At 48.7% G+C, this 23,553-nt stretch overlaps 1 protein-coding gene and 1 long non-coding RNA gene across 4 annotated transcripts in view; both read left to right on the forward strand.

Annotated features, from left to right (window-relative positions):
• Positions 1 to 197: 197 nt before the first annotated feature.
• On the forward strand, positions 198 to 5,988 carry LOC135299028 (uncharacterized). The gene is made up of 2 exons (XR_010361060.1): positions 198 to 1,005; positions 4,677 to 5,988. It is a non-coding gene; the product is annotated as an uncharacterized LOC135299028 (long non-coding RNA).
• A 1,015-nt stretch (positions 5,989 to 7,003) lies between these two features.
• The window catches only part of MFHAS1 (multifunctional ROCO family signaling regulator 1), a 35,649-nt gene continuing 19,099 nt past the window's right edge, over positions 7,004 to 23,553 (forward strand). For 2 of the 3 annotated variants that reach the window (XR_010361054.1, XM_064417342.1), the window contains exon 1: positions 7,005 to 10,357. Coding sequence is in view for 1 of the 3 variants with exons in the window: in XM_064417342.1 (XP_064273412.1) it covers positions 7,165 to 10,357 (3,193 nt within the window). In the remaining 2 variants the exon portion in view is untranslated. Of the gene's footprint in view, positions 10,358 to 23,553 lie in introns of all 3 variants that reach the window. The other variant, XR_010361055.1, reaches the window with a different exon arrangement.

Genomic DNA, 23,553 nt, shown 5'->3' on the forward strand with positions numbered 1-23,553 from the left:
CGGGGGTGGAGCCGGGGGTGGAGCCGGGGGTGGAGCCGGCACTGCCCGGGAACCGCGTCCCCCCCGCGGCTGCCGGTGCCGGGAGAGGGGCGGGACGGCACCTCCTCAGGCGTGACCTCGGAGGGGAGGGAGGGAGGGGGCGGTGTTCCTGCGGAGCCCGCTGTAGGGGCGAGGCAGCCTTCTTCCGCCTCCCCGGCGCGGTCCGGCTGCGACTCCAGAACCTGGGCAGCTGCTTCTCTGCCACCGTTCGTGTCCCAACTCCAGAAGGATTTTGCGAGCTAATTGCAACGCCCCGTTGTCAGATCCAAGCTTTGCGAGGTCCTTAAGAGGCATCGGTGTGAACTTGTTCAGCTCAGCGCCGGCTTTCCACAGAGTGTTTCACCGTCCAGGTGCTTTTGTGGCATCAGTGGCAAACAAATCACATTCCTTTACTGGTCACGCCAGAGGTGGCTACCCATGGGTAGCCAGCGCTTGGCCCGGCACTCACCTCCCTTCCCCTGCAGGCGATCCAGCCGGCAGCGTGGCTCCATAGAATCACGGAATTGTAGAATGTTATGGGCTTGGAATGGACCTTAAAGATCATCTAGTCCCGACATGCCCTGGCACAGGCAGGGAACACCTCCCTCTAGACCCGGCCATTCAAGGCTTTATCCAGCCTGGCTTTGAACACTGCTTCATTCCAGTACAGCTCCTTTCCTAAAGCCAGGAAATGATGGAGTGAGACCAGGAGAGAAAGCTGATGGAGAAACCTAAGTGGAGCCTGGCAGTTCTTTAAAAGTTGATTAGCTAAGCTGAAAGGCCACTTCTTCACTCATTCCAGGGAGGAAAGCAAGCGCTGGCATGGAGCCCGTTGGCCAGAGCAAGGCAGTCACTAAAAAGCCACATGGTGGAGAGAGGCCAAGTGGGGAACACTCCGTCTGCTCAGAAACAACAGAGTGTGGAGAGGTGGAAGAGGAAGCTGGGGCAGCCAGGCAAAAGGTTACCCAGGGTAACCAGTGCTAAAAGGTAGGGAAGAGAAATCTAGGGATATCAGGGACCAAAGCACACCCTCTGTAAGAATGAGCAGATCTGAACAACATAAGCAGAAGCATTTAAATAAGGATTTTCATTTGGATTTGGAAAGCAGAAGAAAGCTGAGATTACAGCTCTCCCGGCTTTCTGATACCTAGGGAGGATATAAACACCAATTACGGTTTAAGTCAGAAAGCTCCAATAGGTATTACTGAGAGATCACTTACCTTAACCTTAATCTGTGAGAAAAGGGAGATTCCATTGACGAGAATAATATCAAGAGCAACAATTTCTGGAAAACTCTCAGTACACCTGGTGGGGAAGCAGCCACAGGTCAGAGAATAGGAAGAGTGATGAGCAATTCCTGTTAAAAGGACTGAATATGGCCAAGGGCAGCCAGCCTTATCCTAGCAAATACATCTGCCTTAGCTGCTGGTAGCAGAAGGGCTTTAGGAAGTGTTTGCATAGCACCATGTGATGTGCTAAAGAAGCACTGACAGGTCTAGTGCTGGGAGCACAGAAAATAGGAATTCAGAAGAACTTGGGATCTGGTTTAGTGCTACTAAGTACCTTTCTGATGATAATAAGAAGGGAGGCACTAAATCAGTCCCCATGAGTAGTGGAGAAGTAAATGAAGATGCATTTGAATGTGCCCAGCTCAGTTCTTGTTCGTGCCATGACTTAGAAGGCCTGGGCCTTCACCAGGCACTGAGAGAGCTCAGCAAGACCTCCCTGGCACATGTCCTGAATATGGACAGCTGCTGCCTTTCATTTCAAAATTCCAAAAGGACTTTGCAAGATGATTGCAACATCCCCCTTTGTCAGAACCAAGCTTTGTAAGATATTTAAGAGGCCAGAGCATCAGTATGCACTTGTTCAGCTCACCACTGGCTTTCCACAGTTTATATGTCACCCTCCAACAGCTTTTGTGGCATCAGTGGCAAAAAAACCCCTCATATTCCTTTGCTCTCTCTGTATTTCCCATAAGCCAAGACATCACTTTTATGAAATGTATTGGTATGCAAACACTTATTCTACTTCCTGAAAGAATTTTAAAAATGCAAGTAATATTTTGTTTTAATTTGAGATCCATGGTGGCCTTAAAATTTAATTGTTGGTTGTAGGATTGAGTAAGGAATGCTATACTCTGGGTCAACCTTCAAAAGAAGGCCAGACAGGTATTGGTGGATGAAAAATGGAACATGAGCCAGCAATGTGCACTCACAGCCTAGAAAGCCAGTGGTGTATTGGGCTGCATGAAATGAAGCATGGCCAGCAGGTCAAGGGAGATTCTTCCCTTTAATCCTCTCCTGTGAGACCCCACCTGGAGTACTACATCCAGCTCTGGGGTCCTCTAGACCTGTTGAAGCAGGTCCAGACAAGGGCTACAGAGATGATCAGAAGGTTGAAGCACCTCTCCTGTTAAGACAGACTGAGATAGCTGGGTTGTTCAGCCTGGAGATGAGGAGCCTCCAGGGAGGCCTCATTGTCTTTCCACTACTTAAAGTAGGTTTATAAGTAAAAGGGGAAAAGGACTTTAACACAGGCACTGACAGAACAAGGGGGAACAGTTTTAAACTAAAAGAGGAGAGATTTAGATTAGATGTTAGGAATAAATTCTTTATCATGAGGGTGGCGAGGCACTTGAACAGGTTCCCCAGAGGAGTTATGGATGAACTCTTCCAGAATTGTTCAAGGCCACGTGAGCTGGGGCTTTGAGCAATCTGATCTAGTTGAAGATGTCCCTGCCCAAGGCAAGGGGGTTGGATTTGATCTTCTTTAAAGGTTCCTTCCAGCGCAAACCTTCCTGTGATTCTATGAAAGGAATTCCTGTGCCTAGGAAGAAACAAGCAAAGCAATTAGGATTCACAGTATGAGACCTACCTAAGGGGAAATGGGGCCTGGTCATGGGTTACATAGGGCAGTTCTGGGGATGCACCTCCTCTTCAGACTCCCACATTTGGGTGGGGGTCCTTATCCTATTGCATTCCCAAATTTCTCCTTAGTCTTCCTGCCCCACAAATACAGCCCCACTGCTCCCCTACAACCCTAGGGTTGAGGCAAACAGCAGTGCTGTTCATCCCAGTCCTTCTCTTTCCCCTGCCCAAAGCATGCCCAGGATCCCTTCAAGTGCTGCCATCACCATTTGTATGTGGCTTGTTAAGCCTTGGGGTAGATTCATAGCACTCCTGCAGAAATGGTGAGCAATATAATGTGGAGAATGCAGTTCTGAGCAAAATGTTATCTTCACAGGATTTCTACTTGAGGTTGAGGAGGAACATGTGGAGGATCTTTGAAAGCAGTCAGTCAACCCATTGCTTGTTCCCCAGCCAGCAACTGAGCCCTTGGAAACAGGACTTCTTGAATTGGTGCCAAAGCAGGACCCTGGGGTTTTAACAAGAGGGCTGTGTGTCTGGTGGTGCAGAGGGCATGCAGGCTCCCAAGGGCCTGCCAGCCTCACTCACTGCTCCTACCAGAGCCTGTGAGCTCTGCTCTGGCCCACAGCACACCCTGCATCCACCTACCACAGCAGCTCCGTGCCTCTGTTGGGCTGATTTAAGTTCATGTCCTGTCACAAGCAGCTGGTTACATTTGCACCTCTTGTCCTGCAAGGGCCTAAAATACTGTTGATTACTCAGTGGCTTTTGCCTGACCCGGGAAGAAGGTGCTTTACATAGAAATCTTATTAATGATGCAGGTGGCAGGGCTCAGTAAAGTGGAAGCACTTCAGATTTCATCTGAATAATTAAATTCCATCAATAGGATTTTGCAGGACTAGTATTTAAAATTAATAACTGCAAATGCAATTCCGATATATAATGGAACCCACTGAAATGGGATTTTTTTTATAAAATGCTTTATAGATTTCCTGGCAATTTTACAGCCACCTGGCTGTAAGTCCCAGCTGATCCTGAGCAGCAGGAGAGGGGTTTGATGTGGTTTCTGAATATTTTTAACCTCCAAAAACTAGGAAATTGCTCCAAAATCAGCATCCAGCATGCTGATGCTCATGTTTAATGGACCTCTAGTAAGCTGATGAGTAAATTGAGAGGAAATGAGGAAGTCATGTTTGAAAAATATGTCTCCTCTACCTAAGAAATTGGGAAGATAAAGGATCATCTAGATCTGTACCAAAAGCCACATTTTCTGAGAAATAAAATCTTCCTTTTCCCCAGAAACTCCCTGTCTCATTCACTACTGGCAGCTTTGACTGTGGTGAATGTGTTGAAAAAGCCAAGAGAAACCATCCCTGGTGACACCATCACAGATTTGCACCCTCGTGCAGGCATAATGGGATAAAGTGTAAGGTTCATAGGAAAGCACCAGAGCGTTCCTCTTTGGAGAACCATCCATCTGGGGATGTCTTTGTGTCAGCATGCTGTTCATCACGTTTCTTCTGCCATAGCTTCATTCATCACCTACAGGAGCTTATCAAAGTTTGAATAGTGCTGCATGACTTCTCCCTCTCAATGGGGAGGAATTCAGCTCCGGCTTCTTTGCATATTTTGATAGGAAGGTTGACAGTCAAAACTTTCCCTGTTTAGTGAAAAAACAACTTACCCTGTCTGTCCTTGCATGCTGCCAGAAAGATATGTTTAATACAGGCTATGACCTCTAATAGCAGGCAGATGGTGATAAGCATTTCTCTCCCTGGTTTTTTTCAGCTGGATAAGCCAAGCAGCTGCTTTGAGCATCCCCAGTGGAGGAGCTCCTCCAGTTTTCCCATGAGAAACAAGAGGATAATGCAGTGGAAGCCTTTTGAGTTCACTTGCTGCAGGTCATATAGCAGCTGGAAGCCTGCCCTGGCCTCAGAGAGGATCTGCAGTGCCCACAGGAATCATGGGGTGGGTGGCAACAATGATGCTGCTTTTGCTGTCTTTACCTGCACATGGCACGGGAAAGAAGAAAATTTGCTGCAAATTTGAAGCCAGGGTCAGTTTTCCCTGCAGAGATCTTTTGTTTCTAGAAGCACCATCTTGATTTAAAAATGTAATTTTGATAGCAAGAGGTTGGGTGGTCTTGCATGTAGAGGGCTGGAAATTAAACTATCAACCTGGTTTCATTTCAACAACAGCTGTTGGGCAAGAGGGTGGGAGAAGAGAAGGACTCTCTCCCCAGAAGGACATGAATGTGCCACTTTAGAAATGAGAAAGGAGAGTGCTCCTTTTGGAGCACAGAGGAGGGCTACTTCCCACGTGACCTTCACAAAAGCAAAGACACAAAAACTAGGTTAGCCCAACTAAAAGATGTATTGATCCACTGCAGGGATAGTCTGAAAATAAATGAGTACGAGCTTGGAAACTACTTTGAGATGGGCACAATTTAGCAGGAGGTCATTAAGTATTTCTGTTTCCCTGGGCCAGGATCTGGAAGAATTTTATCCCCAGGTTTAGGACCTCTCAGCAGAGCCTCATGGATCATGAGTATCCCTGCATACCTGTTCTCCAGCAGAAGTCAGGCAGTGGCCCTAGAGCCAATACATGAGCCCAGCTCTCAGAACTGCCTCTGCTGGCTTTGGGCAGCTCCTGAATTCTACTTGGAGATGAGTTTTACCTTCATACAGCCACACTTTCTCTCAGCATGGACTTTCCTCCCTGTCCTTTGTGTCCTTTGTCTGGCTTTACCAGCCAACACAGGAAGATTTTCCCTACACAGAATGATGTCATTCTCAGGCATTTAGCAGAAACCTGGTGAAGGTTTCCTAGAACTCAGAGGGCCTGAAAAATTCTTTTATCCCTGCTTGTCTGCTAATGATAGGAGACAAAGAAACTGAATCTGAGCCTTTGCAATCTTGCAGTTTTAGTAATTTGTAAATTTAATAATTTAGGGCAGTGACTATGGCTCCACACAAAGTTGATTCGGCTCTCTTCTCCTCTCCAGGCACGGACAGATACACAGGGCCACTCAAAAAGAAAGGTGTCATTCTTGTGAGGGCTTTCCACAATATGGAACACAATAAAGGTTGTGAACCTGGTTGCCCTGTGGACTACTTTTCATTGCAAATCTTTTTTTTTTTTTCTTTTCATGGGTCTGAAGTAATAGCTTATAGCATGCTTTAATGGTAGCTGTTACAAGGTGAAAGGTTACTTCCACGGTGAAAGGAAGCACCAAAGCCCCCAAGGCACGCTGGAGTGTCCAGTGCTGAACAAAGCCAATGACGTTTTAAAATCTGAACCTTTGGCCACGCTGCATGGCTGACATTTGTACGGGTAAGGTCAAACATCTCGGGAAAACTGAGCGCCCACAGGCCCCGTCACCCTGATTCGCGGCCACGCTGTAAAGGGGCTCTCTTCCCCCTCGATAGCAGAGTGGAAATTTCCACGCCTATTTCTCCGACCCCCTGGAGCAAAGCTTGACTGAGGAACCTGAAGAAGGCAGTGTTTAGGGTCTGGCCAGATGGATGCAGCGCAGGAAACAAAGCGCGGCAGGAAGGTGGCAGAGTTGCTCCGATTAACCAGAGGGCTGCAGGCTTTCGCACTCCCTCAACACAGAAGAACATTTACTGAATGGGAAGAAAGGTTAACCTCGGTTTCTTGCAGGGCTGGATGAAAAATCAGCCCTTGCCTCGAGAAAAAATGACAAGGGCAACACAACAGCTTTTGCCGTAACTCCGTGGTGAGTCGGGCGGCTCGCAAAGCTCTCAGCGAGCGCAGCGGCAGGGCGAGACCCGGGGCGGCGGCTGTCACACACCGGGGTCCCGGCGAAGCGCCGGCACCGCCACCGCTGCTGCCCCACGGCCTCCGGGGCCAGCCGGGCTCACCCCACCGGGGACCCCAAGGGCCGCTCTCTCGGGCTTTGCCGGGGTAGGATCCGCAGGCCGGGAGTGTCAGGCCAGCAGGCGGACCCTTCCTTCCCGGGGAGGAAGGGCTGGTGTCCCCCAAGAAGCAAGGCCGGCTCTCCCCGGCGCGGGGGCGGCGCGGCGCTGCCGGGGCCGGGCCGTGACCGCGTCCCGCCCCCGGCGGGGCGGTGGCAGCGGCGGCGGTACGTGCGCGGGGCGGCGCGGCGGCAGTGCCGGCGCGGAGCCGCGGGGAGCCCCGAGCCCGTCGCGGCGGCGGCGACGCGCAGCGCGGCCGCGCCCATGGCGAGCAGCGGCGGCGGCGACAGGTAGGGTCGGGCGGGGCGGGGGCCCGGCGGGGGCCCGCTCCCCCGGCCATGGCTCAGACGGAGCCCCCGAAGGCGGTGCGGCTGTGGCGCGACGCCGCCCTGCGCGCACGGAAGCTGCGGGCCGGCCCCGGCGAGCCCGAGCCCGAGCCCGAGCCGGACGCGGGGCCCCCGGGGGGGCCGCCGCCGCCCCCCGGTGCCGCCGCTCCTCGCCTCCCATCCCTGGCGGCGGCGGCGCTGGGGGAGCTGGCGGCGCTGAACCTGAGCGGGCGGGGGCTGGAGGAGCTGCCCGAGGAGGTGGGTGCCGCCCTGAGCGGGCTGCGGGTGCTCAGCCTGCGGCGCAACCGGCTGGGCCGCCTGCCCGCCGCCGCCCTGCGCCACCTGGGCCGCCTGGCCGAGCTCGACCTCAGCCACAACCGGCTGCGGGGCCTGGGGGACGGCGGGGCGCTGGCGGGGCTGCGGGGCCTGCGCAAGCTCAGCCTCAGCCACAACGAACTGGGCGCCGAGGGCCCGGGGCTGCCCCCCCGCCTCGCCGAGCTGGGCTGCCTCGAGGAGCTCGACCTCAGCTTCAACCGCCTGCGCCGCCTGCCCGAGGGCCTGGGCCGTCTGCGGCACCTCCGCACCCTCGACGTCGACCACAACCTGCTGTCCTCCTTCCCTGCCCCGCTGCTGGAGCTGGCCGCCCTGGAGGAGCTCGACTGTTCCGGCAACCGCCACCTCGGGGCCCTCCCCGAGGGCATCTCTGCCCTCCGCCGCCTCAAGATCCTCTGGCTCAGCGGCACCGGGCTGGCGTCCCTTCCCGAGGGGCTCTGCCAGCTGAGTGCCCTCGAGAGCCTCATGCTGGACGGCAACCGGCTGGAAGCGCTGCCCGCTGGCTTCGGCAGACTACAGCGGCTCAAGATGCTGAACCTCTCATCCAACCTGCTGGGGGAGTTCCCCTCTGCCATCTTGGCACTGCCCAGTCTGGAGGAGCTCTACCTGAGCCGCAACCAGCTCACCGTGCTGCCCACTCACCTCTGTCAGCTCCACCAGCTCCGCACTCTCTGGCTGGACAACAACCGCATCCGCTACCTGCCTGACTCCATTGTGCTCCTCCACAGCCTAGAGGAGCTGGTCCTGCAAGGCAACCAGATCGCCATCCTGCCTGAGGGCTTCGGGCAGCTTTCCCGTGTCACCCTGTGGAAGATCAAAGACAACCCCCTCATCCAGCCCCCCTATGAGGTGTGCATGAAAGGCATCCCGTACATCGCAGCTTACCAGCAGGAGCTGGCCCACTCCCAGCCTGCCCTCAAACCCCGCCTCAAACTAGTCCTCGTGGGCCTAAAGGATGCAGGAAAGACCCTGCTGAGGCGGTGCCTCATGGAAGAAAATGAGCAGAGAGAGGACATGGGAAACCTGGAGACAGGGAACACCCAGCACAGAGGGTTTCCTGGGCAACAGCAGGACATTGGGAGGGTGGCGGTTGGGTGTTGTCCCCTTCCAGAGCCTCAAGACAATTCCTCAACTCGGGTACCTGTCATGCAGCAGGTGGAACATCTCCCTGTTGAGCGGCAGGACATCCCTTCTCGTGTGTCCTCTCACCGAGCAAAAGGGAACACGACATCCCCTGCACCGTCACTGCCACCCAATGTGCCCCGAGTACCACTGGGACTAGGACTGTCAGGCGGCAGTAAGGGCATCGAGGTGATGGACTGGACAGCAGATGCAGAGAGGGGCCTGACATTCATTGTGTATGAGCTGGCAGGGGACCCAAGCTATGATGTGATCCAATCTTTCTTCCTTTCCCCTGGAGCCTTGTACGTGCTGGTGGTGAATTTGAGTGCCTACGTCCCTCAGCACTTCTACCCCTCTGTGGGCTATTTCTTACACTGGCTCAGTTCCAAGGTGCCCCATGCCGTAGTGTGCATGGTGGGAACCCATGCCGACCTCTGTGCGGAGCGGGAGTTGGAAGAGAAGTGCCTGGACATCCATCACCAGATCGCTCAGCAGGAGAAGAGGGATGCTGAGGGACTCCAGAGCTTAGTCCAGCAGGTGGATGAGGCTCTGGGACAGGACTTTGACCTGCGCTGCTCCAGCCCGCATGCTGCCTTTTACGGGGTCTCAGACAAGAACTTGCGTCGAAAGAAAGCCCAGTTTCAGTATCTTCTCAACCACCGCCCACAGATCCTGTCTCCAGTGCTGCCTTTCAGCTGCCAGGACCGTTGCCAGGTGCGTCGCCTGCGGGACAAGCTCCTCTCGGTGGCCGAGCACCGGGATATCTTCCCAAACCTGCACCGGGTGTTGCCCAAGTCCTGGCAAGTGCTGGAGGAGCTGCACTTCCAGCCTCAAGCTCAGCAGTTGTGGCTTAGCTGGTGGGACTCTGCCCGGCTGGGCTTGCAGGCAGGCCTGACGGAGGATCGGCTGCAGAGTGCCCTGTCCTACCTGCACGAGAGTGGAAAGCTGCTCTACTTTGAGGAGCATCTCACCTTGCGGGAGTATGTGTTCCACAACCTGCCGCGGCTCATAGACATCCTCAATGTCTTTTGCCAGCGGGATGCCACCGTGCTGCTCCAGAAACTGCTCAGCGACACCCAGATTGACGAACTGAGGACCACTCAGCTCCATCATTATGTGGAGGGCTTCTTGCTGCATGGCCTCCTTCCTGCCCATGTTATCCGTCTCCTTCTTAAGCCCCATGTCCAGAGTCGGGAGGATCTGCAGCTCATTCTGGAGCTGCTGGAGAAGATGGGGCTATGTTACTGTGTCAACAAACCCAAATGCAAGCCCTTAAATGGGGCGGCTGCTTGGTACAAGTTTCCCTGCTACGTGAAAAACGAGGTGCCCCATGCCGAGGCGTGGATCAACGGCACCAATCTGAGCGGACAGTCCTTTGTGGTCGAGCAGCTGCAGATTGAATATAGCTTTCCATTCATTTTCCCACCCGGCTTGTTTGCACGCTACAGTGTCCAGATTAACAGCCACGTGGTTCAGCGGTCAGATGGCAAATACCAGATTTATGCCTACCGGGGAAAGGTGCCTGTGGTGGTGAGTTACCGGCCTGCCAGGGGAGCTCTGCAGCCAGACACTCTGTCTATCGCTAGTCATGCGTCCCTACCAAATATCTGGACAGCTTGGCAAGCTATTACGCCTTTAGTGGAAGAACTGAATGTCCTGCTCCAGGAATGGCCGGGCCTGTACTACACTGTGCATGTCCTCTGTTCAAAGTGCCTTAAAAGAGGGTCACCCAACCCACACACTTTTCCAGGTAAGGCACAGCCCAGCTTGCCTTTCATCTCTTTTGGAGCTTTGCCCCTTCTAGAAAGGTGTTTTATGAGGTCAGCCCTGGCTCTGGTGGTTTTTTTCTTTTTTTTTTTTTTTTTTTTTTTTTTTTGTTTTTTCTTTTTCTTTTTTCTTTTCTTCTCTGCTCTAACTCCTTTCCCTGGTGGTTTGAGTCATGAGAGAAAATATTAGGGTAGCTCCAAGGAGACAGGCTTAAAATAACCGTATTCTGAGAGGAGGGGGGTGTACATCCCCCTTTGTCTGTGCCTTTTCTCTCTGCTTTTTGGGTTTTGGCCCTGAGGGTTGGCAGTGCCATTGTTGAGAAGTCTCTGACCTGTCCTCCTTGTTTTGATTCCTTTGAATGGGACTGTGGTATTGGGTTTATTTTTTTCCCCCTAGTTCCTTTTATCCTGCAGCTCCCACTTCCTTGGAGCTATTTGTAAACACAAATAGAGATGCCTAAAACATTGCAGGTATCCCCTATTCCCCCCTTCAACCCTCCTCCCCCAAAACCTGGCCTGTGCTGCAGTCTTTCTGAATGCAGGAAAGCTCCTCCTGTTAGACAATGGGTGTGCTGGTCTCCATAGCCCTGTGTAAAAAGAGCTTTCTCTGAGCATTCTTTGAGCCCTGTCTCTAGCAGGAAGCATTCCTCACCGAAGAGAGAAGGATACTCCATCTTCTTTGTTTAAGTGTCTCACCTAGAAGTGATTCCCAGACTGTGCCTTTTGGAGCTGTTCTCAAGCACATTTTATTTTCCTTCCTCTCTCTCCCTTCCTCAAACGAAAAAAGCATAACCTCTCTCCTCTGGAACATGACTGCTGGTTGTACTTTTTAAAGCTGTCACCTCTAAAGTTGTGATTTGTATGGGTGATGTTTTCCAGCAGCATCTGTTTGACTTTGTGTGTGCAGGTACTGCCTCCTAGCTAGTGTCCTCCCTGCTCCACTTGGGTTTGCTCTGCAGCTTGCAGGGTGCCATGGGAAAGGTGCTTTGATGTGTAAATCTGCATGAAATCAAAACGCACTCTAGACTGTGAGCAATGCTCCAGAAATCTGCATTGTAGCAACCATGTTGGAGGTGTGTTGGAACATTATTAAGAGGTAGCCTGAAATTGTGCAGGGAACATGCAATTGTGCATGATTTGACTCAGAGCAAGCAGTGGTGCTGAATTTGTTCATGAGCAAATGTGATGAATAAGGTGTGGGTTTTTGGGGGTTGTTTTGGGGTTTTGTTTCTTGTTTTTGTTTTTATTTGTTTTTCTGTGGATATTTAGAATGAGGAGGTGCAATTTGCTCCTCAGCTTGAGTCCTGGCTCCATCAGCTGTATCTCCTTCCAGCAGCTCACTTATGTAAGAGCCATTGGACTGGGGGGTGAACCCATGCTGAGAGACATGCTGAGTGATATCTTGCTGCTGACATGGTGCATAGGGCAATGTGATCTGCTTTTCAAACAAAAAACTCTGGAAACTGAAGAAACTAAACCTGCCACAGAACCCCTGAAAAAACCCCCCAAAATTAGTCAAGACAGCAGACATGTGAGCATGCAGTGTGATGGGCACCTATTGAAGATTTAGCTTGTGAATTCCAGTCTCCAGTCATGCATCTCCTTTATTTTTGGTTTTTTGTTTTTTTTTAACTGGTGAATGTTTTGTGGCTGTCCCTTTTCTCCCTGTGAGTAGATGATGCTTTAAAAGGGAAATCTGAAGAGGAGCCAGGCTGTCTGCAGGCAGTTGGTGTTGCTGACCCAGTGATGGTCAGAGCAGATTCAGGTGTGACAGAGGCATTGAAGGGCCTTTTCCTTTGGACTTGGCTGTGCCACATATGTTTCCTTAGAGGTGGGAAAGGATTTATCTCACCTGGGGGCCAGGCCAGGTATGCTGGGAAGGGAAGGCCCAGGTAAGCAGTGTGCTGAGCACAGGAGGAGCTGGGGCTTGTGTGCCAGGTCTCCCAATGGCACCTGGGTGATGCTGCCTGTGGAAAGGGGGTTGCAGCATTTTTGAGGTGCTCCAGGGAATTCAGGGCTTGCTATCAAAGGCACAGGATAGCATCCCAGATGTCACCCTGCTTTGGGGCAGGGAATGATTCTTTTAAACATGGGTACTCTGTGACTCTAGCTGGGAGAACAGCATACAAACATGTTTAAAAGGCAAGGCTGATCTGTGGAAATGCTGAAGAGGGATTAAATCAATTTATTGAGAAGCCTGTTTGTTGTCATGGATGATGCTTGAATCTAGCCCAGGTTTGATGTGAAAAATGTGAACTGTAATTTGACTTGGGAGGCCTGTATGTCTGCATTTAATCTAAAATATTTCTTGCTGTGTATCTGCTCTATGAATAAAAGACTGTTTAGGAGCCCCTAAATGGCAATTGTGAAGCTCAAGACTTCTTTTTCCTCCCGATTTTGTTGATCAGGAGGCGTGCATGTTTAAGTCATGCTGCCAAGCTTGTTGTCATGCAAGTGAATCATGGTTGGTGTCATTTTTGACAAGGTGTAGGAAAGAGAGGGGTCTAATGTTACAAAAATATGTAGTGAGGGAGATGTCTGTGTTTCTTTCCAAGCTCTTGTAGTGGAAATTACTGGCAGTTACAATGCTCCTAATACTTAAATAAGTCTGTGGGCTTTTTAGGACTGCACTGAAGAAGTGCTTTGCAGCCAGTTGACCTTAATAAGGGAAATATTTCTGTGTAGACACTGCCAAATTTGTGCTCAAAAATGGAAGTGCAGTCTGGCTCTCTGTGTGGTTGTGCAATCTGTGTCGTCATTCATGAAACTGATGGTGCATTCTTTGGTCATCCAAAATTTTTATTAGAATCCCTTTCAAAAAGGGGGTTCATGAGCTGAGGATTAATCTTTGCTTTCCCTCGCCTTCCCTTTCCTCTCTGTCCTGCACACTGTAGCTTCCATTGATAATACACACAGCAATACTCTAGGAATAGAGCTACTGTGTGTAGAAATGGTAAATAAAAATTGAGGTTCTGGATTCAGTTTTCTGAGGGTTTATTGCAAAGAGTGAATAAAAGTGATATAAAAATGCCTTGTTGGGGTCCTTTTAAGGAAGTTTTTGTGTTTGAAACAGTTTTGTAGCTGGACGAAATAGTAACTGAATTGGCATCTGAGCTGGAATTTCAGTATGCTTTGAGGCTGCAGTCATCCACTTGGCTGATAACAAGTCAGTATGTTGAACTGTTTTTTTCCTTTTACATTTGCATGATATTTAAATGAAAGCGTCCCTACCAGGCTAAGAAAGTCATATCTGTCTTTGAGTGACCAACAGGAATGGTTCACCTCTCCAAGACAGTAAGACCTCAGCTGGGTCATCACAGGCATTGTGGAATGCTCTCATTTGTATGTGATGTTCTTTTAGTGCTGGACTGAAGAGCTTTTAGGTTATTCATGTATTGTAAGCTATTAAGTGACTTGGGATTGGGGGAGTGGAGGTGGTTTGCCATCTGTCTGATAGTAGACACGTGTGCTTTGTTTGGACAAATGTGACTGGACTTTCCAAGCTTGCTTTTATATGCACCTGCTAACTGCCCTGCTGCTGTTTCCCCTTGCCCTGTGCTAGGCTGGGTCTGGGTCACCACATGCTCTTCCAGACTGTCTTATGTACAAGGTGTCCTGATGTCCTGTGTATGATTCTTCTGGTGTTTGGGCTGAGAGGGATTATGTTTGACCTGTGGTTTTCCTTTATTCCTGCCTTGTGAAGGGGCTGTATGAGTGTAGACATAAGAAACTCAGGGTCTGTGTCCATCGCAGAAGATGGACAAAATGCTGTGACAAGTAAGATGAGGTGATGTGGGTTTTCACCGAGTGAAAACATAACAACAAATAGAAAGCCATGGGCAAAGATACTGTGTGAGCCTAGCAGCCCCTGTCCAAAAGGATGCTCCAGAGCTATTGGGGAGCTTTGAAAGGTTCTGGAGGACTAGCAAGAAGAGGTCTCTTGTAGAGAGAAAGTGCACATCTGCCACCTGCCTTGCTATTCCCTTCTTGAGGTATCAGAGCAGGGACGAGATCACAAGCCTCTACTCTGCCAGTCTCCCACACTGAGGGTGAGCAGAAGCAGGGATTATAGTGCCAGTCACCTTAAGGGGTACAGATGGAGGTATCATAGTGTAGTTCCCCTGTGAGTCTCTCTGTCATGGCTAGAGCAGGGCTAACTAGGCCACCATATGCACATGATTCAAAGTGAACCATGCTCACCAGCCCTGAGCTGGAGTCAAAAGCTATCATGATCTCCCTTGGTGGCTGGGATGGAGTCAGGAGACAGAGAGGTGGAGGTTCCTGTGGTGTGTCATGCTGTCCACTCATCCTATGCAAGGTGAGGCAAGAGCAGGTGAGACTGGTTTTGTCAGAAGGCCTCCAAAGTTGCTTTAAAATCTGAGCTGCTGCTCGGTGAAAGGCTCATGTCAGGTATCCTATTCCACATTGTAGTCATGCTTTAAGTAGCTGGGGTTCTTTTCATAGACAATTGCAATAGAACAACACCTGCTTGTTAGAGAGCCTGACGCTAGCATTAGGCAGCCTTCTGTTTTCCCATTTGCAGGTGGAGTCTTTTTTGCTTGACTTTCAAAGTAGATGCTATGGCTGTTTGGGGGCTGTTGTCACTCTATCCTGCAGGCTGTGGCTTCAGCAGAGTACTAATTGGAGATAATGGGACAAGACTTCAGCACCATGTGAGCTTTGGACCTGGATGATCTGGGTGGCAGGATGAAGCTGAACAGGGCCCTGTGGTTCAAGAGAAGAAGACCATAGATTGGTTGCTGGACTGGGGGAAGCTACTGTCATTCTGTGGCTCTAGCATGGATAATTAAGTTTACTGACTAGAGCTGATTTCTGTGTTGTGCTGGCTGGTGTAACTTGCTGTAGGTAACAGTGTAGGAACACAGTAGTAGCCTCTGTGCCATCACTGATTTTTAGAGATTTCCTTCATATTAACCTGTGTGTTGCAAGGTCAGTATTTGAAGTCCTCTTGTTTGGTGGCTGTGGCATCCTCTAATTTAAACAACATGTTGATAGGGACAACAGATATTTCTGTGGTCTTGGAGGAAGCTGAGAAATTGCCAGAGGAAGAGTGTGGTGTGCAGAGTGGGTGGCTGCCATAGGACTGTCCCTGATGGGGTACAGATGTGGGAATCAGTCTCTGGAGAGAACTGAAGTAGTCAGTGCAGACCTGGGCTTGTGCCCGACAGTCTGGCTTGGGAGGATGTAGGAACGGGAGGGAATGTGGATGCCAGAAGAAAGGCTGAGTTTTTTGAATTGCCTTCTTACAGCTGTCCTGCAGTGTCTGGTTACCTCATATTGTGTGTATTGGGGCTTTTATTTTGAAGGTCTTAATATAGAACTTGCTAAAATTACTTGAAATTAGAATGGCAACATGCACACTTAACACTGCTTGAAGAAATCCTCTATCTTGCTTGAAGGAATCCTCTTCCTTACTCAAGAAGTTCCTGTACATTTCTGATAAAAGAAAGCTTTCCTGTTATGTCAGCTCTGGTACAGGGAAGCTCTTCTGGTATGTCCCTTAACAACTTGTCTTGCCCTGGCCTGTTCCCCATGGGGGTCATCTCTGGGCATTGAGCCTCTGGACTGTGATCTGCCACCACTGCACCAGGGAGATGCTAGATTTGGTTGAGTGGATCTTTTTGGTTTGGTTAGTGAAGCAAAGCAGAGTTTTTGGCCTTCAGTGCATTACTTTTTTTTTAGTCTGTGCTTTTAGTTTGTGGTTTTTATTATGATTGCTGAAATTTGTCCCTGCAGGAAATGACCTATAAAAGAGCTGCTGGGTACCAAATGATTCTTTGTTGCATTGCGTGAGATCTGTTTGAAAGCTACTGACTGTGAGGGTGAGATAAGCTGTTGTTGGAGGTTTTCCCCTCTCTGGAGTCAGTTGATTACATAAGGACAGATTTGTGTGCTGCTTCAGCATGCTGTGGACACAGGTGTCATAAAACATGCTTTGCATTGTCTTGTGTGTTCACAAATGGGGTGATATGATACCTGCTTCTACAAACACTGAAGTAGGAAAAGTTTTCCCATATAAGTTTGGTTGAGATTTGGCATGTGAATGATCCACATGCAGGTTATTTTAGGGGCCTACTCCTTATGCATCTCAGGAGAGGATGGTGGAAAATCACCAACAGTGCTGAATTGTTGTCATTTGGGCATGTGAACATGTTACCTGATATTGGGATAGAGATGTAAAAAAACAGTATCAGTTTAAAAACAAAGTAAGAATGCATCTGATAGGTAATTCTCCTGTGTGCTCTCCAATTAGTAATTTGCTAGTAATAGTGCAGGCTACTTGTTTGGCTCTTGAAAACAATTTGCTAGGGAAGAAAGGGAAAAATTTATGTAGTGAAAAGTCCTGTGTGGGGCTTCAATTCTTGGAAGTCATCAGTGTACCATTTTTTTTCTACCTCACCCCCACTGTGAATAGGGGAAGAATAACCCCTGTAGATACGTAAAGAAAATTGTATTCTGGGGATTGAGTACAAGATCATCACTTGTGGCCTTTTATCTCCCTCCCCTTATTTGTGGTACCTGTGCTTGTCACACAGATGTGGACAACTGTGAGAGTAAGCAGGCTGGTGCCAAATAAGATCACCTCTTCTCAGGTGCTTTGGAGCTTGTGGGATACCTATTTCAGGGAGCTTCTTCTAGGGACAAGGAGTGGGAAGGGAGTGCCTAAAATACAATGTGAATTATAACCACTAAATTCCTCTGCTGCAAACAAAATGTCTCAGTGCTTTTGACTAGCTAAGAACTTACCTGTGCCTGAGAAAGTAATGCACTTGGATTTCAGGAGTCTCAGCCTGCCTCCATGGTGTGTTATATGGTGGTCTTGCCTACATCAGGAGAGCTGATGGGTTCTGGTGACCACATGTGAAGGAGCTGTCTTATACAGAGGATGAGGAGGCCGTGGTGTTTTTGGAAGCTGTTGCATGGATGAAGTTTACAGTCTTGGATGTCAAGGTCACCTGTGTGAATGTAGACCAGCTGGGAGAGTTTTGTCCTCTAGCACTTTCTTTCTGGGGAGCCAGATGTGAGAACTGAGATGGGGGGATGTGAACCTGTGAAAATAAAGTGGCTGGTGCCTTTGTTAGAAATGTAATTTGGGATGTTTAAATGGACTGAACATCCCCACCTTGGAGGGCTTATGGTTCTTCCTCAGGAGGCTGCTGGAGGCTGAAGACATATTGCACTTGTCGTATTTTCCTGGCTAAAGCTTGGTGGCAACACTGATCGGGTTGCCACCATGGTCAGTGGTACTGTGGTTTCAGACTTACCAGGTTCTGTGGTTAGGGGTGACTTGTCTGTGGCCAGTGGATGAAGGCTGTGCTCAGACTGAGCTGTGACTGCTGGAGTGCTTGCCTGCTGGAGTTGGTTGTGGTTTAAAGCAAGACCTTAATTTCTGATTTGTTTTCTTGTATTCCCAGTGGTCATTTTCAAGAGCTCTGAGCTTTACCCAAAGGTGTACTGAGTACACTCCTTACTGGTTTTAGCTGTGGATTCTTGGGGGATGAGTGTAAAAATGGCCTAGGACCTACAGACTTTACAAGGCAGCATTAATTTTGAATGGGCAGTTGAGCATGGCAAGCCCTGCGTGAACCTAACAACAGCTTTGAGATGAGCAAGGTGTTTCAGTTGGGAAGGCCATTAAACTGAGCACTTTGTGAAGATCAAACTAGACTGAACTCTGAGGGCAAGTAACCTTCAGCACAAAATAAAGTTCAGTCTCAAATCCTGTTCAGACCTGCCTTGTATTGCCAAGTGCTGACTCGGACTTGGTGCTTGAACACTCCAGGAAGCAGCTGTAGTGTTGTTGACCTAGGATACATTGAATTGTACTGATAAGATGATGGGAGACTTCTGCTGGGCTTTTACTGGCAGGATTTCGCAAGCTTTTCCAAGTGCGTTTCTGCAAGACTCTTTGTGAAAGCAATACCAGGATATCTCTTTTATCCAGTTTTAGGATGATGTTTGCCAAGAGTCTAGTTTAGAGAAGCATTTTTATTTGTGTTATCTGAGGGAGCCTACACTGTTCTGGGAAAGCTCCTTCTTCCTTCATTCATGGTACCTATCACTTTCTGTAGAATTTTCAGTCTCTTCCTGTTACAATGTGCCAGGAACAAAGCAAAGGTACAACAGTGGTAGGACAGGGATTTATGTGCCTCATGCCCACAAATGACTGGTAATAAAATTAATATTGTAGGCTTTTGTCCTAACTGAATACATTAGATTATGGCACACTTCACTCAAGACTTGTTTCTTGAATGATGTGTACATGGTAACTTTCCAGTCTGTGTGCTGAATTCCTCTTGGAGCATGTTCTTTACATTTTTAGCAGGTGTTTTTCTCTCCAGCAATACCCAGTGAGCAATTGTATCTGATAAGGCACAGATTCTGCCATACAGCAGAGTAGGGTTGTTCATGAACTTCCTGAAAAATTAATTGGCTGTGGTTTCCACAGCATCAAAATCTGCAGGGTTTGATTTGAGACAGAGGTGCTTGACCTAATTTGCTTCCAGTGCATCTAATGGTTTCTGCCCCATGAAAACACACAGTGGAAAAATATTGAAGGTGTACAGTGATTTAGCCTTGCTTGACTTTGAGAGATATGCAGTGCATTTGGTTCTTCTGTGTCAGTGCAAGGTTGGCAGCAGAGGGCTGCTGGAAGGTCTGATTTGTCCTTAGGCTGTCCCAAAACAAGTGTTCTCACATTTAGGAAGACCCCTGCCACTTGCTGCATGGGCAACATACAGAGGGAGAGCTTCTTGCAGCAGCAGAAGAAGGCATCTTTATTATGTGTTTCTGAAAGTTTATGATGGACACAGCAGAACTGCAAAACTGCAGTACAGACCATGAGTCTGCATGGTGCAGCAGCTCCCTGCTGCATCAGGAGCTGTTGTGGAACTCTGTTCCTCTCTCCACTCCCTGTGGCCTCTTTCCTACAAACAGCAGTCAGGTATGGATAGCAAGCAATTTTTTTCTGAATAGATAGTGTTAGAAAGCAAGAACTTAGCAATGTGCAGAGCAGAAATGCACAGGCTGTAGTGTGGAGGTTGGAGAAGCAGGGACCTCTGTCTGAGGCTGGCTGCCTGACATCAGTCTTGTACTCTAAATATTCCTGTTGCCCATGTCCAAACAGTTGCATTTTTATCTCTCATTAAAGTTCTCAGATAAATTGAGATCAATAAAGAATGAAGTACCAAAAGATGGGGTAATGGCTGATGATAAAGATATGTTCTGAGAAGCAGTCATCTCATATTGATGTTCCTGACACTTGAATTTTTATCATTCCACCCTCTCTCTATATTTATATCGTGTCTAACTCACCAGTCTGTACACATATTCTCTTTTACTACATTATGGGGAAAATAGCATGATTGTCTGTCAAATTGCTGATCTTTGCACTTTTCAGGATCACATCCTCAATGTATAATAATATGCAGCTGTATTTATTGTGATGTGTGATAGGGGGTAGTTCAAGTTGTTTATGTAGAATTTTTTTTTTTTTCCCCCAAAAAAAGCTGAACAGCTGGGACCTTGTCTACATGGGGCTAAAGGGAGACTTGAGGCAACTGCATAATTTAATTGTCCCCTTTCTTTTGGAATTCTTCATCTGTGAAGCTGCAAGTAGCTCACAGGAGCAATGACCTTCCTTAGCAGGGGGATTTAGTCAGGATGGGACACACAGGAGCTGGAGAAGTGACAGCAGGGGGGCAGCCAGGCTGCTCTGCACACCTTTGAGAGATCTGCTCTGTGAGATCTGCTCTACGGAATGCCTCTTGCAAATTGCAGACGCACCCGGGAATAGCCAAAGGGCATGGGAAATTGCAAATCCAGACAAACTGGTGTCTGACTCAGCAACAGCTGTGTGGTGACAAACTCTCACTTAATGATAGAGAGCTGTTTCTGGGTCTAAAATGTTTTTTAAAGTGTGCTGTAGGTTGAGAGAACAGCTGCTAGCTTGGTCTCCACTGCCTCACTGTGGGCTTTGAGCCAGCCAGCCTTTTTTCCCACTGTTGAACTTCTTAAGTCACTCTGCCTTGCACCACTGTATTGCTGAGCAGCCCAACTAGAAACAAGCAGTGAGAGCTGGAATAATCAGTTCTGGCTCAAAGTATTCCCTGGGTAGTCCTTTGGATGGGTTGGCTTTCTTGGGGAAGCCTCCTCTGGACTGTATCTTCAGGAAGCCAGCATGCTGTGTTCATAGAGAAGCAAGCAGGTGGACTTCTCCACATTTCCAGGGCATTCCAGGCAGAAGATGGACAAACTTATCCTTTATATGTCTGTGCTACTGCAGTGAAGGGAAGAGATGGAGGATTTTCTTTCCTGGTTTCACAGTGCTTCTTACACCCTTGCTGTGTGTGGCTGTATTTTTGCAGTGGGTTTCCACGACAAGGTTTTGGTAGTGGGAGTGTGGCCCTACAGAGTTTGCTCCTGTGAGCAGCTGCTGGACACTTCCCATCTCTCTGACAGCCAATGCTAGATGGCTCCAAGACAGACTCACCACTGGCCAAGGCCAAGTCCATCACAATGGTGGTAGTACCTTTGGGATAACAGATAAGAAGGGGAGAAAACCCAAAAGCCCTTGCAGCAGCAATTGCAGCTGGAGCAGGTAGATGCCTGAAGGAGGCTGTGATCGTGTGAGGAACCTGTGCTGGAGCAGACTTCAGACAGGACCTGTGGACCCATGGAGAGAGGAGCCCACACTAGAGTAGGTTTGCTGGCAGGACTTACAGTCCAGTCCATGAAGAACTGCAGTCTGTGGGAGGGGGGCCCCACACTGGAGCAGGGCAAAATTCACTTTTGAGGAGTATTTCCCTTAGGAGGAAGGAGCAGCAGAGGCAATCTGTGATGAACTGACTACAGACCCCATTCCTGATCCTCGGTGCCACTGGAGAGGGAGGAAGTAGACAAAATTAGGAGGAAAAAGTCAGGAGTGAAGTTGAGCCCAGGAAGAAGGACTGGGTAGGGCAGAGGTGTTTTAAGATTTGAGTTTATTTCTCATTATCCTTCTCTGATTTGATTGGTAAAAAAATTAAAGGAATTTTTCAAAGTAGAGTCTATTTTTGCCCATGACAGTAACTGGTGAGTGATCTCTCCCTGCTCTTATCTCAAAGAGCCTTTCATTGCATTTTCTCTCCCCTGTCCCATTGAGGAAGGGAGTGATAGAGTGGCTTTGGTGGGCATGTGCCCTCCAGCCAGGGTTAACCCACCACAATTTTATAGGCAGAACTGCTGGATGGGGTTGGATGTAGTGAAGCAGAGGATGCTTGGTGGCAGGTTTCCAAACCAGGGAGTCAGCAGCAAGCACCAGGCCTACTTACACTCGTTGCATAATCAAATGAGTTTTCAGCTCCCTGTGCATTTCTCTAAATCTTCCTTTTGAGCATCCTCTTTCTTTGTCCGAGAGATTTTCATGCTCTTATTTCAGACAGTGATGCATGCACTAGATTTGGAAAAGTCTCATATCCATATGACTCTGGTATATCAAAGTGGCTAAATTTAGAAAATCTAACAAAAAAGAGCTTCCCCTTCCTGTGATCTGACATAATGTTTCTTGGTCGCTGTTATTTTTACTACAGAACAGCTTAAATCTATTTTGGTTGGGCACTAAGTGATGGCTACAGTGTGAAAGAAGAAATTTGTTTCTGTGAAGTCAGGCAGCCGTGCTGCAGCTTCAGGGCTCTGAGGGCAGCCTGCTCATGCTGAGCATGTGCCAGTGCTGTGTTGGGGCCCCCTTACAGCCCTGCTCAGCTCTCTCAAGCTCTGCCTGCTCAGTAGAGGGTCTCTGGGGCTGAGAGCTTTGATGGCTCTGAACTTCTTCAGCATCTTGAAGATGTACTGAGTGGCAGTGGTGGTGGATTTTAACACACACACACCCCACCCTGGTACTTCACTCATCCTCCAAATTCAAGTAGGACAGTGTAGGAAAGATGTTTGACTGGCAGCAAAGCAGGAGACACAATGGGAGTTTACATGGGAACTCTGGTCTCTTTAATACACGGTTCTTACACTGTTAGGACTGAGCCATCCCTGCCTAGAAAATGCACTGGTGGAATCATGCCCTGCTGAGCACCTTTAGCTCTTGGCGTCAGGAATATGTAATTCAAGCTATCAAACTTTCTTACTCATTTTGGTTTGGGTTTTTGTTTGTTTGGGTTGTTTGGATATTTTTAAAGCCATCTCTTTTGTTAAAACTTTCTCTGTGGAGGTTCAAGCTCATATTTTATTATAGTGAACTGCTCTGCTTCAACAGCCTTCTGACTTGTTTCTGAACATCCCACGCCTGCTTTCATATTGAGATGGAGTGAAGGAAGACAGCTGGGATGTTGGGAGGAGATGCCTTTTTTTGCTGACCTTAATATCCCAGAAATCTGCTGAGCAAGAATTTATTTCTTACTTTCTTACTTTCATCATTTTAAGCTTCTGGTGGACAATTGTGTAGAAATGTTCAGTGGGTGAAAATGGAGGCAGTGTGAGCCTCACTCTGGAACTTTGGTCATCTTCTAGTGCTTTTTTTCAGGTTCATGATGGTGCCAGAGGGCTATGTAGGGAGTGAAACTCCACTGTGCTTTGTCCTCACTGAAAGGGCCAGCCAGATCTGCATACCTGAACCTGTACTGTCAGGAGTCTTGGCCAGGGAGTCTCACTCATGCTGTCATGTGAAGGGTCATGCTGTGATCCAGCACTGGTGACATTTTCATGGCAGCTTGAGTAAGCAAGAAGTTTGTAGTTTCTCAAAGGAGCATGTGTGTACCCAGAGGGAGCCCTACAGGCTCTGCGGTGATCATTACTGGATTTTGGAAAGATGTTAACTGGTGCTTGCATAGGCAAATAATTCAGCTTGGCAAGTGGCTGCTGTGGTCAGCTTGGAGCCTTCCTAGGGTGAGGTGCTGAAATAAACAATCAAGAGTTGAGTCTTGTGTGCGTCTTTTCCTAAGCAAAGTGTTTATACCTCAAAGGCTCAGCCAAACTAAAGACTTCCTTGGATGAAAGAAAAGTTTAGGAACCTTCTGTTGGGATCAGAAAAAAGAAAATTACCTTTCTCTGTGTCTTTTGTAATGGAAAGCTACCACAAAGCTTTTGAAGCTGCCTGTTAGTTTTAATTTGTTCTTTGTCCTTCTTTGAAATAAATCACATCTTACTTCTCTGACAAAAGAGTTTAGCATGT

The sequence above is a fragment of the Passer domesticus genome, chromosome 4 (assembly GCF_036417665.1).
Source record: "Passer domesticus isolate bPasDom1 chromosome 4, bPasDom1.hap1, whole genome shotgun sequence".
Taxonomy (NCBI): domain Eukaryota; kingdom Metazoa; phylum Chordata; class Aves; order Passeriformes; family Passeridae; genus Passer; species Passer domesticus.